This window comes from Necator americanus, chromosome V, assembly GCF_031761385.1.
Source record: "Necator americanus strain Aroian chromosome V, whole genome shotgun sequence".
Classification (NCBI taxonomy): Eukaryota; Metazoa; Nematoda; class Chromadorea; order Rhabditida; family Ancylostomatidae; genus Necator; species Necator americanus.
The window spans coordinates 4,154,937-4,168,029 of NC_087375.1; the positions used below are offsets into that span (position 1 = coordinate 4,154,937).

A 13,093-nucleotide genomic window follows, 5' to 3' on the forward strand; every position below is an offset into this window, starting at 1 on the left:
TAAAATGATAACTGACCGTAACACTCTAGTTTAGATCATTAGTCTTTGACAACGAAAACATACATACGGAACAAAGAATTCTGAATCCGAAAAACTATTATTTGTAGAATTGGAATAATCTGAATACAGTAAACTAATTTCATGAATCCGACAATTGTTTACTATGTGGTTCGAAGATTTTAACAAGAAAACATCTTGATATCATTAGCTCATATTAATCTCTTTATTTCAAACATATAGCGGTCATGAAGTACTTTCTTCTGCTGCTGGCTTTCTTTGGTGAGGTTGCATATTATGGAATTATGTTCCAAGAAAAAAACTTGACTAGGAAATTTTTTTACAAAGTGTGGATCGCATACATTTTTGTTTGAGCTATAACCTTAACAGCACCATGTGGATATCATCCACGCAATCAATCATCCTTACTAAGCGGTATTCTGCCCCCTAAACACTCTTCTGTCGCTGATTTCCAAGTTTCCATAGCAAGCGCCAGGTACGCTTCCAATCCTATATGCGCGTAAAGCGGTTGCCCAATAGTATGTGTACTCTCGAGTGATTTTAATTGATTTTCTTGAGCTGTAGCCAAGATTGATATTGATCGTCTTTATTAAACTACAGCTAACGTTTCGGCGTTATCACCTTCGTCAGAGCCTGGAAAATCAAAGCCATCAGTGATTTATCCTCTCAAGCGCCTCATCATCCTACAGAAAGCATCCAAAGAGTAGGCCAGACTCAAACAGCAACACATTGGCTAGTGTCTACCTAAAGACAGTCGAACATGGGTAATTCTTGAGTGATTTTTCTACTTTTTTTCCTTGAAGAGTTTCGTAGGAAATCTGACTCGAATCCGCACTCTTCCACTTGCATCATTTAGACATTGGAATGCGAAACCTAAAGACGAAATAGGTAGCGTAATATATCAAATTGACAACTCGGCGGAAATGAATAAAAGTGGGGAGTATTTTGCTAGAGGTCTCGCAATCCTGCATAAAAGCTGAACATCACACGACGTGAGATCAGCGTCACTACAGCGCCAAATGCCGTTAGCCCCGGAACACGAGGCAGTCAAAGGAACAGAAAAAGGCAGTGTATGTATACTTACTCACTTAGACACTTAAAGGCATCACCCCACAAATCTGAGGTGGTGCAGATTTTAGGTGGAGTATTCTTACAAAGGGTAGTAGATTAGGGAGAGGGGGGTGATTCCGTTCGTTTCTTCCTAATTGCCGTGAAAAACGGCCCGGAAGAAGCCGCTCAAGGCTGGCGCGTTCCAGTCAAACTCCTTGTAGAAAATAGTGCGCCAGAACGCCCGAAGCCGCATCTTCCGGGCCGGTTTTTACGGCAACCAGGAAGAAATGGACGGAATCACCCTCCTCTCCTTAATCTACGATCCCGTATTTTAGGTGGAGTATACGAATACTCCACCTAAAATCCGTACCACCTCAGATTCGTGGAGTGATGCTTTTAAATGGCCTCTCTTCACTGAACATGCAGGCCTAAGCATCTTTTCCAATCATTTCGCTCCCTCGTCATTGTCACATCTAAGATGTTCTCAAGATTTGTGAGTGACCTTGACAAGATCTTTGAGCCATATCCACCTGAGCTCTCAGCTGATCGTTTACCATTTCTTGGAATCCACTCTAGCGTTCTTTTGGTCCATATGTTGTCGGTTCTCCTCAAAATGTGACCAGTCCATATACTTTTTGCTTTCGATATATATTCCGCTGGGTCGTGTCTGTGTATAGTTGGGTCAAGACTAGCATGAAGCGCAGTGCAGTTCGTAAGAGGCGGCACGGTTTAGATAGCAATTGGAATCGAAGTGAGACCATCGCCATTTACAGCAATGAATGGTCCTGGTAAGAGTCCCCACTCGATCGTAACCACCACGTTCCACCGCGCCTCTTCGAACGCAGCCGGAATGAAGCTGCATTTACTGACTATATCCCTCGATTTTTTCTTCTTACCGCTACTTCCCAAGAAGAAGAGTCTTCAGTTCATCGTTTCTACTAGTCAATCATTGGGAAATTATTTTTTTTCTAGAGGTTTTTTTTTTCTAAAGTTTTTGCTGGGACTTCTAACACAGGAAAATAAAGCGGAAAGCGCGTGGCGCCAAGTAGGAAAACAGAGTGCGCTTGTGTCGTTGTCACTAACGTCATATTGTAAAAATGACTGATTTCAGTAGGTGGTGATTGCACAGAGAATTGTGGAAGAATCTACATCACTGGCACTCATGGAAATGCTGGTGATTTTGCCAAATGCAGGTCAGTAACAAAGTATAATTGCAAGTTTAATCTTTAATGTTGCACTCTTCAAGTGTGAAGGAAGTGCAGATCTAAAATTCGTAGCGCTAGAACTCTAAAATCGGGAAGAACGTTCGTTTTCCCTGCTCGCAATTCCAAGTCGTTGTTAAATACTCTGTGTGCTGTTTTTTTGCACATGTATAGGCTTTCAAAAACGTTTAAAAACACCAAAAACACAAAATATTAGAACAGCACTTCTGTTTATCTTTACCTTCCTTTGACAGACATCATACTATAAATGTTTTGAAGTACTTTCGATCTGATGCAAATACAGTTTAGTTTAACCTGATTTTCTGTAGAAATTGCATCCGAATTTTCACTACAAAGAAAATTGTATCCAATTTGATCTCCATGTCATACAGAACTTTTTCCATGCGAGTTCAGCACAATTTTCGGAAACCTAAAGATAATCTAAATAGGTTTGTAATAGTTTCCGGCGGATAAGAGGGGTTACTTCTCAGCACTCATTCACTGAAAATTTTCCAGTTGGATAAACAGAAGATAGCGGAAAAATGGGCCTTCGTTTGATACATTCCTAAAATGGGCCTTCGTTTGATACATCTGATAAAAATCTGAAAAATCTGAAAATAAAAATCGGACAAACACATTACCCAGCGAAAATAATTCTCTACTGAATTTAGCATTGGGGGCATTTCTACAACAAAGAAGAGAACTTCAAATCCAATCCCTTAGTTATGTGTAGCGGGATACTCCTAACATCACTCTTTCGATTGCGCGTCCAATGACGCCCACCGCATTTCCTTCCTGCTTGCGAATTATTCAGGTTTTCGAAGCATAGGTCAGAGCAGGAAGTACGGCTACGTTAAAAAGGTGAGCACGGGGGCGAGTGTTCCTAGTCTTCTTCACTACATCCTTAATGCTTTTATGCGTTCCCTAGCCACTCGTTTCCTCCTGCCCAGCTCAGGGGTCAGGTAACTCATTACCAGGTAGATCAGGTAGCATCATGTTTGCTTCCCGACCCAGATAAACGCAGCTGGTACATTCGGATATGTTCGTTCCGTGGAGCGTGAAGAAGTCATTCGAGAATGCCATTTTTCCCATTGCAGACTTTTGGCCGGACCGACGTGAGGAATACAACAGTATAGGGTCCTGGCACAGCAGAAGCAGGGACAACAGCGACACCGTCCACCGAATCCAGCTGCGTTTCATCCCAGGCACTAAGTCCATTAAGATCTGCGATTACTCCCCCATCCGCCATTTGGAGACGCATCACGTAGCTTCGCGACTAAACAGCTCTGACGCCTCTAGTGGTGGAGGTCCGTGGACGCACCGAATGCACACATAAATATACAGATACATGGATGCACACGTTTCTCCAAATTAAAAGAGTTAGAGTGGTTTTTTTAGAACTGCTTCAAGCTTATACATTACTGGCTCAAATTTGAGTACACTTTCTGATTTTGGACAACTGAGGAAAATCTCACAAACCGAAGATGACGGTGCGTCAATAAGTCATATACACCTCTATGGAATATATATATATATATATATATATATATATATATATAACTAGCTTGTATATATAATCGGTTGAAGAATAAGTTGTGATCGTCTTTTCAAAGTGGAACATTCCCATCGAAAGAGAAAGCATTTGTAAAACGTTATTAATCGTTCGACAGAGAATCTCTTGCTCTACGTCTTGCTATAGTTTTCTTTTTTAGTTTTTTTTTTCTAAATTTTTTGTTTATCAGATAATTGAAACGGAATTTAAAGTGGACAAAATAAATCATTTTTGACAAACAGTTGTTTTCTAATAGAGAAGATAAGGTATGCAAAAGCTAGGATTAATGCCGTATGTGAAGAAAGAGTAATGCATTGAAATGGTGCTTCTCCTTTTCGTGCTCTGCTGTTTCTCCTTGCGCTTGAAAATTGGAATTTTTTACGTCAAAAGTGGATCGCACACATAGCTCGACACGACCTAACAGTCAGATAATAGGGAAATATCATTTTTTTTCATTTGGTAACAGAAATACAGGAACTACTGTGCATAAATCAGTAGTATCTGTTTATTTCTTCCACTTTTTTCATGTTTCTCAAAGTCTCTCCTTGTTGCTTTTTTAAAATTTTTTCGTATTCCATTCGATGCTCTCCACGCATAGTACAAATCTCACAAACAGCTCCAGCAAGCAAACAGCGATTAATTGCAGGAAATTGAATATTTCGAAAACGCTCAATTTCTTCTACTTGATTCTCGAAGTTAATGATCCGAAGAAACAAGAATCAACAAAACTGAGTAAAAACAACAATACGGTTTTGTAGAGCAAGAAATTGTCTATTGAATGGTTATGACGTCTTAGAAATACATTTACGTGCATTCATATTTTTTTCTTATTTTGAGAAAAAAAGCCCATGACTTATTCCACAATTTTTATATGAGGCAAACACAGGTGACATGCCAGCGTTAATAATATCTAACAACAAAAACCTGATCTGGGAGAGAGGAAGTTTGTCTCAGTTGGAATACGTTACTTTGGGCACAAAATCTCTTACGGTAGTTTCTTTATAAATCGTTCACAAATACTTCCCGTCAAGGTTAACACACGTTCAGATCCCCGTCATTGCTATACATGACAATCCGAAGCTTTGTATTCCAAACGCAGACATATTGAGACTAAAGAGAGCTGCAGCATCGTTGAGCACTGACAATACTTTCATTCAAGAATGTCGTAAGTAGCAGTTATTTTGTTACTGTAACAAACATATTGTTTACAATGGCACTAAGCACTCGCACTTTACCCTAAAGGCATCACCTCACGAATCTGGGGGTGGTGCAAGTTTCGGGTGGGTTATACCTATAAGGAGTCGTAGATTATGGAAAGAAGGGTGATCCCGTCTATTTCTTCCTGATTTCCGTAAAAAACGGCCCGAAAGATGCGGCGCATACGCAAGGCTGGCGCGCTTCAATCGAACTGGTTGAAGAAAATAGCGCACCGAAGCCGTATCTTCCGGGCCGTTTTTTACGACAATTAGGAAGAAATGGACGGAATCACCCTTCTTTCCATAATCTACGACCGCGTATAAGAACTCTCCACCTGAAATCCGCACCACCCCAAATTCGTGGGGTGATGCCTTTAATCTGATACAGGATCTGGTAGATGTTTATAGTCGGGTCAAAACGACATGAAGCTTGATACAATTGCGTAAGCGGCTGCGCTCAAAGCGACGCGGAGCTAGCGATTGAGATCGAGGTGAGACCGCCGCGAATTCCAGCAATCAGTGGTGCTAACAAGGGTCCCACTTCGATCCTAACAGCAACGCTTATCCTCTTCGCTTCAAGCGCAGCTGCTTACGCTACTGCACCGAGCTTTATGTTGTTTTGACCTGAATATACCCTACTTTTAAGTCATCTAAACCTGAAGTTCTTTTTTTTTACGGTACCAACGTTACAAGACCAAAACAACAGATCCACACATGTACGGGAACACTAGGACACAGGCATATCCTTGGGATTCTTGCTAAATACCTCTGTTCGAATCATGGAACATAACGATTTACAATGTTTACGTTGTAAACATGTTGTCTGCTTCTTGTCAGACCCATATGGCAAGGAGGCGACCCGCCTGTAGGCTATTTCTGGCTTTTGTATGCGCCGGAAATAGTCGACTTTGTGAATTCCTACCAATGTGTGCACTTTATCATAGTTAATTTCAAATGAGGGCTTGAAGTACCCTGAGTTTTTTTAGCTTTTGTCATTTATTTTTATTTTTCATTTAATTTTATTAATTTCACTAATTTTTATTTTTTCAGTGGACTTTTTCAGAGTGTGACATGGAAGTTCTTTTGGAAGCGGCATCAACTGTCGGGCATGTCAAGAACCAGAAAGTGAACACCCCATGTGTTACACTCAATGGAGATCTTGTAATTAACAGTTCCACAAATGAAGCGCTTCAGGTTAACATTACTATTCTCAAGTGATATTATAATGAAGTGGAAAGAAATAACCATTTCTGGATTAAATTAGCAAGAAAATCCTTGAATAATCACTGAACCATAACAAGAGGAGTTACATGGAATGACAACTTCAAGAACAACCACCGTACCATACCACATATTACTGTAGTCGAGTCAAAACGACCTGAAGCCCGTTCCAATTGCGTATGCAGCTGCGGTTGAAGCGCCGCGGTGGAGAAAGCGGTCAGAATCGAGGTGGGACAATCGTGAATTGCAGCGATGTACAAGCAATGGTTCAAGCTCGATCCCATACGCTACGCTCCACGAAGCCGCTCCGACCGCAGTCGCTTACGCAACTACTTTTAGCTTCAAGTCGTTTTGGACCCGACTATAACTTTCATATCTTATTTCAGAGCGTTATCATGGGAATACGGTATATCCACGGAGGTATTTCAATGGTTGATACAAGTTGGTCGGAACTTCGTTTACCGTCTCTTGAAACCATTGACAGTAACGAAGATAGGTTTTCCTTATGATTTTCCATGGCGTTCGGCTAAAAAGCAGATTGAAGGTCACCTGAGAAATGTTGATGTTCATGAAGCAGGAAATATTCTTTCAAGATCACCTAGTAAAATTCGGATTCGTCCTTTAAAGGAATCACTCCACGAATCTGAGGAGATACGGATTTCAGGTGGAGTATTCGTATACGGGATCGTAGATTATGGAAAGGGAGGTGATTCCGTGCATTTCTTCCTAATTGCCGTAAAAAAACGCCCCGGAAGATACGACTTCGAGCGTTTCGGCGCGCTATTTTCCACAAGGAGTTCGATAGGAACGCGTCAGCCTTTTGCACGCGCCGCATCTTCCGGACCGTTTTTTACGGCAATTAGGAAGAAATGGACGGAATCACCCTTCTCTCAATAATCTACGATCCCGTATATGAATACCTCCGGAAATCTGTACCACCTCTGATTCGTGGGATGATGCCCTTAGGGTGTAAACAGTTATCGGGATATATGACTTTTCAACGTCAATATCGCTACACATTGTGACCAATAGAACGAAAAAGCTTATGAAGTAATTGTGAATACAGTACAAATACAATAACATATGGAGTAGTGAAAATTTTATTAATATTATCACAATTTTTAATTTTTTTTTATATTTTAGACGTAGGAATTGAGATTCGTAACAATAGAAACCTTACGAAAATTATTATACCGTTCTTACGCGCTATTCTTTCAACTGGCAAGCATGCAAATATTATAGATAATCTAAAGTTACGAATAGACTACGCTCTTGAGGTGAGTGCGAAACAACCAGATGAAACCTGGGGGAATTAACGGCTCGTTCCATGAACGTTTCAGGAAAGGCTACTTCTTACAAGAATGAGAAAAGGTAGTGAAGAAAATCGTCTTGAAATTAAAACATCACGTAAGTATATTTGTTATGTAAAAATACAATCAGTTGAAAATTTCTATTATTTGATTGTTATTACCGTTATTTGATTAAACATTATTTCAGCATGTGTAATTAACGAAACGGAATCACTAATTAGCCTTGCTTCATGTAGAAATGTTGTTGGAGATATCATTATCACAGCTGCTAACTCTGAAATCAGCATTTTGGAAAATTTGGCATTTGTAAGAAAATATTTGATTGCTCTTTTTTTAGCAGGAGATACAAGGGAAAGGGATAGAGTGGAGCATAAAATGCTTAAAATGAAATGTTGATTAGTACTGCATGGTCTGTATTTTTCTTAAGAAGAAAAGAAGAAAATGATGGAAATTTATGAACTCGTATGCGATTTAGCCTAGGGGGTCATCGGCGCCAGAGAACAGGGGCGATATAGCGAGTTAATCATCCTTCCAGACAAGTTAGATAGCAATTTCACCAATGAACGAAAACCCTGGTTGTCATCGGACGGTGTCGAACCATCGACTTCCGGACTTAAAAGCAGTGTATCACGTAATTGACGTACTGTGGGAAATCTGACGAAAAAAAAAACATGGAGTTCGTGGATTGGTGGAGTGTAGATTACAAGTGTAAACGTACCCCTGCTCAATCTCCCTTAATCGTGCTGAAAAACGGCGTGGAGAACGGCTTTTGTTCCTTCGAGGTGAGCTGGAACGCGCCATCCTTGCGTGCGCGCCGCGTCCACGAGCGAGCGGCTGAAGATCAATGAGATCTCCTCACCAGCCTATTCTAGTAAAACCTAGGAAACGGAGGAATTGGAAGGGTTACGGGATTCGATCCGTATCAATTATCATTCCCACATCTCTCAGCCCTCAATTCCCGAGAACAGCCATGCAAGTTGTTGAATCCTGTTAGCCGAAGCTAGTGTTACTATAGTCAGTCGAAATGTACTGATATGAACATGAACAGGGGCCAGCCCTTAGCACAAATTTTCACAATTGTTATTGAGTAAATTCTTCTATTTTGCGTCCCATTCAGTTTTTTTTTTATTAGCAAAACCGCTTCTTCTAAATCTATTGTTTTCTGAATATTCTTTAGCCGCTTAGCCATAGCACCGAGATAAAGTATTTAACGGATGAAGGAACAAAGTTTCTGTCGTATCAATACACTTAGGGGACGTCAATGCGTTTTGTTGCAATTAGTAATCTTTGAGGTTTTTTGGAACGCATGATAGCCCATATAGTGATTTGCGGGGGCCAGCCATGTATCAAATCAGTGTTTTTACCCTCCCAGACAAGTCTGGTACCAATTTATCGACCCCGAAGGGATAAAAGGCTTGATTGGCAATAGGACGATTTCGAACCATCGACCGCACCACCCCCAGCAGACCTCGGTTTATAGCAATAAACTGTTTACTACTATAAACTCAATATTTCTCATAAAACTTTTCCGTACCAGGTTGAAGTTCTACGCGGTTGCCTAACCATCAGTGGCACGAAGTTACAAAACTTATCATTTCTGAGGAACTTGAAGGAGGTCCATTGCGAGAAGGACCGGCGTACGTTGAAATATTTTTCTGATTTCAACATGGTTTTTCAAGTAATATAAGAATTAGATATAAAGAGAATTGAAAGTTAGATAGAAATAGTTCTTAATGAAATATTTTAAAAAGGAAGAAAAGTGAACATGACGTAAGATTGAAGTGCTAAAGGGCCAAAAAAAACATATAGTTTCTCACAATACAAAATATTAATTTTAATTTTTAATTTAATTTCGCTTTTGTCAATAATTCTTGTGTCCCTGACGATTTTTGTACTCAGCATTATAAATATTTTTTTCTAAAAAAGAAACTAAGAGCAGGTTTTATTAGTCTAATACCATTTCTTTCATTAAGAAATTTCCATTCTTTGGGAACATTTCAATTCAAAAGTTCTGATATTGAAAAAAGAATAGATAGGAATAGTTCTTCATGAAATATTTAAAGAAAAAGAAAAATGAACCTGATTTGCGATTGAAGTGGTAAAACGCCAAAAATCATGTAGTTCTTCACAATACAAAATATTAATTTTAATTTTTTGTTACAGCTTAATTTTGTTTATTGTTAAGTTTGTTACAGCTCCAATTCTCATAGAAGACAATAAACAATTGGTTGATATTGACTTAGGAATACACAGAGTTCGTTCAACTCTACGGAAACCGCTAGAGATTAAAGTAGGTTTTTCAATAAGAAAACGACATGAAGCACGGTGCAGTTGCGTAAGTGGTTGCGCTCGAAGCAGCGCGGTGAAGACAGCGGTTGGAATCCGGATGGGACCATCGCGAACTCCAGTGACGCATAGTGCTAACAAGACTCCCTCTTGGACTCTAACCGCTACGCTCCACCGCGCTGCTTCGAACGCAGCCGCTTGCGTAACTTTCCGTGCTTCATGTCGTTTTGATCTACTATATGTTCACCGTCGCGAGTATAATTAAGGAACATTAAAGGGAAATGACATGCTATGTCGAGATTACATAAAAAGATGGCAGAACGTGTTGAGAATTTCTCGAGCAAAAGATCAAGTACATGAAATTGATATGCGTTCTGTAAGCGAACGATGCGGTAGGTAGAGAAAAAAATAAATGCTTAAAAATAATAATAATAATTGACTGATTCAGTTTACCAAAATTTCAGATGGTGTCTTCGTCTCAGACTGTAAGTTTCTTCTTTTCTTTTCTTTTTTATCGTGAACAAACCTACCTGCTTTTTTTGGGTTCTTGATGAGTTTTATTGAGTATAGTTAGTCAATGCGTAGATACTTAGGTACTCAGATGGCCCGTCTTCACTGAACTTTTGGGTCCCAGCATTTTTCCCAGTCATTTCATTCCCTCGCTATTCAGGATGCTCTTGAATTTCGTGAGTGACGTTGGCGAAGTCCTAGAGCTCTGCATACAGCAGAGATCTCAGCTGGTCCATCCATGTAGCGAGCATATCACCCTATCTCGTTGTTAGCCTTCCCTGTGTGCGTTCAGCATCTCTTGGGACCCAGTTTTAGCATTATTTTGGTCCATTTATCGTCGATTCTTCTGTGATTAATGATGAATGTATTAAATCCGATGACCGGTACCTGTACCTTCGATTGTGGCGAGCTGAGCGATGAAAGGAGAAGAAAAGGAGAGGGGAATAGAGAGGAAGAAGAGAAGCAGAAGAGGATGAATTGTGGCAAATTTGTCACAACCATCCGATTATGCATACCCGGCGCTAACTTTGAATCCGGTTTACATATGCTTAATGAGGTTCATTCAGTAAAAAGGAATCTTTCGGGTTTTTTTTTGTTATCTCTTTGTTGAATATTCTGTAACTCTTCATTACCGTTCCTTAGAGCGTTGATCAGTCATCTTTGCATCATCGAAACTCTAAGTGGCAGGTTTGGAGCGCCAAATAACCAGTGTCACTCTATCCTCCCGTCCAAATGTTATCTAGGATAGTCTAGTGAAAGCTACCTAAGGCTCGGTGCAGTTGCGTAAGCGGTTACGATCAAATGGGGACCCTTACCAACACCAATCATCGCTGCAGTTCGAGTAAAGCTAGCGATGATCCCCCACTTCGATCCCAACCGCTAGCTCATCCTATCCTTGAGTGTATAAGGGAATTCGCATCGAACGATGCGAAAAACGAGTGAGTGAGAAGAAAGAACGGACAAAGCACTTAATATCATAGTATAATACCGAAAAGTAAGTACATATTCAATCGAAACTCTTTAGCACATAATATAATGGTTCCTGTCACAATACTTATTTGTGTACTTGTGCTAATCTACTGCATCTTAATTATGTGAGTTTTCCAACTCTTTTCTTTACCACTATTTTTCTACTGCTTAAGACTTGATATACGTGGAAAAGGCACACGCAATTCTCAGGTTTAAAGGCAGCACAACACGAAATTGGGGTGGGACGGATTTCAGGTTGAGTATCCGTATAGGAGGTTGTAGATTTTGGAGACTGGGGTGGTTCCGCTCATCTCTTTCTGAATCACTGCGAGCAGCCGGCCCCTGATTGCTGTTTTGTACGATGCCTTCTATTGCAGCGCGCCACCCTTGCACGCGCAGCGTCCCTTACCGCCTATCGGGGCAGTGCGAATTGATTTTCGACGAATCGCAGGGCGGAGGCGGCGCAAGGGGTGGAGCTTTGCAATAGATGGCGTCGTACAAAACAGCATTGTGGAGGCGGCTGTTTGCAGTGATAGAGGGAGAGATGAGCGGAACTACCCTCGTCTCCATAATATACGACCTCATATTCGGATACTCCACCTGAACTCCGTACCACCCCAGAATCGTGTTATGCTGCCTTTAAAAGTGCGATTCGATTGCCCCATCCTGTAGTATTATTTTTGACTAATTCAATGAATTTTGCATTCAACTGGACTATTACCAAAAAATTATAAGGGTTAAAATTTCAGTAATCGTAGTACAGCTAAACAAAACAAGCGGTTCAATGCAAAGCTATCGTGAAGCACTACTCTGTCACTGTCAACAACTCCATTGAATAAGATTTTTGATGTTAAGTGTGGTCTAATCATTCACCAGCTGAAAAAAAAACACTGTGTAATCAAAGCAATTTATTTCTACCAGTAGAACGCAAATCATACCCTATTGTGAATACGTTTGCCTAGATAATACAAATCATGCAAGTGTTACTAATACATAAATCAGATCTCTCTATTGAGAAGTTTCATAAAGACGAGGCTCTCGGATGCCTCAACTAGACATAATGCATATGTGGGGATGCAAAATAACGGAGCAGCAAAGAATCAATCAACGAGAGCGATCTACATGTGACGAGAAAAAAAAAACGTTAACGGAGACACTGCTTCAAAATCATGAATCATTAGTCGGAAGAATTATCTACATCAATTGTACACTTCTATACACGATGCCAAGAAGGCCCTTTACATAAAATACGACTACACTCCCTATCATGCCTTTAAATACAGTGATCATGCAGAGATCGATGGAATCGATTCCCTGGAAGCAAAGAGGCGTTGCTGCGTAACAGCAGCTTTACATGCAAAATCGCTGCTACTCTTTAACTACGTATGCAACGTACAAAAATCATAAATACAGAAGGCGACCTCAGTGTTGACGCTGTGGTCCAATCAGAAGGTTTTTTAGGCGGCAGAGAAAATAATTACCAAAAAGATCCGAAAAAGATAGAAGAGTGACTAGATTCTAAATACTAAAAACAAAAGCTTCGAAATGGACAGCTTTTTGGCTTTGTTAACGACGAAAAAGCAAGCAGAGCATATGCATGAAAAAGCACAACGCCGTTTAACCGGACTAAAAGCTACATACATTTCAGAGACCACTAATTAGCCACTATACGGCTAGTACAAATCAGTTCACATTACGAAAAAAAAAATAATTTAAGATGACGACTAATGTACAGTTTCACCGGCAGCAACGCTCCAACATAGAAAGAAAAGATGGCAC

The 13,093-nt window shown here is 40.3% G+C and overlaps 1 protein-coding gene across 2 annotated transcripts; it reads left to right on the forward strand.

Moving 5' to 3' along the window:
- Positions 1-245: 245 nt before the first annotated feature.
- RB195_012868 (uncharacterized protein) lies at positions 246-12,115 on the forward strand (the record flags this gene model as incomplete). Of its 2 annotated transcripts, XM_064202441.1 has the most annotated exons (16): positions 246-279; positions 2,180-2,261; positions 3,669-3,760; positions 4,709-4,812; positions 4,870-4,987; positions 6,082-6,212; positions 6,626-6,722; positions 7,383-7,516; positions 7,580-7,646; positions 7,737-7,855; positions 9,087-9,186; positions 9,745-9,839; positions 10,113-10,227; positions 10,300-10,320; positions 11,370-11,439; positions 12,064-12,115. In XM_064202441.1, the coding sequence occupies 16 exons, from the start codon at positions 246-248 to the stop codon at positions 12,113-12,115; spliced, it is 1,431 nt and encodes a 476-aa protein (XP_064058321.1). The 2 variants fall into 2 exon arrangements, with proteins under 2 accessions (XP_064058321.1, XP_064058322.1); XM_064202440.1 differs by lacking the exons at positions 246-279; positions 4,709-4,812; positions 4,870-4,987; ... (3 more) ...; positions 11,370-11,439; positions 12,064-12,115 and adding exons at positions 1,844-1,856; positions 6,833-6,945; positions 10,506-10,529 and having other exon boundaries at positions 6,626-6,735; positions 9,735-9,839.
- Between the last annotated feature and the right edge of the window lie 978 nt (positions 12,116-13,093).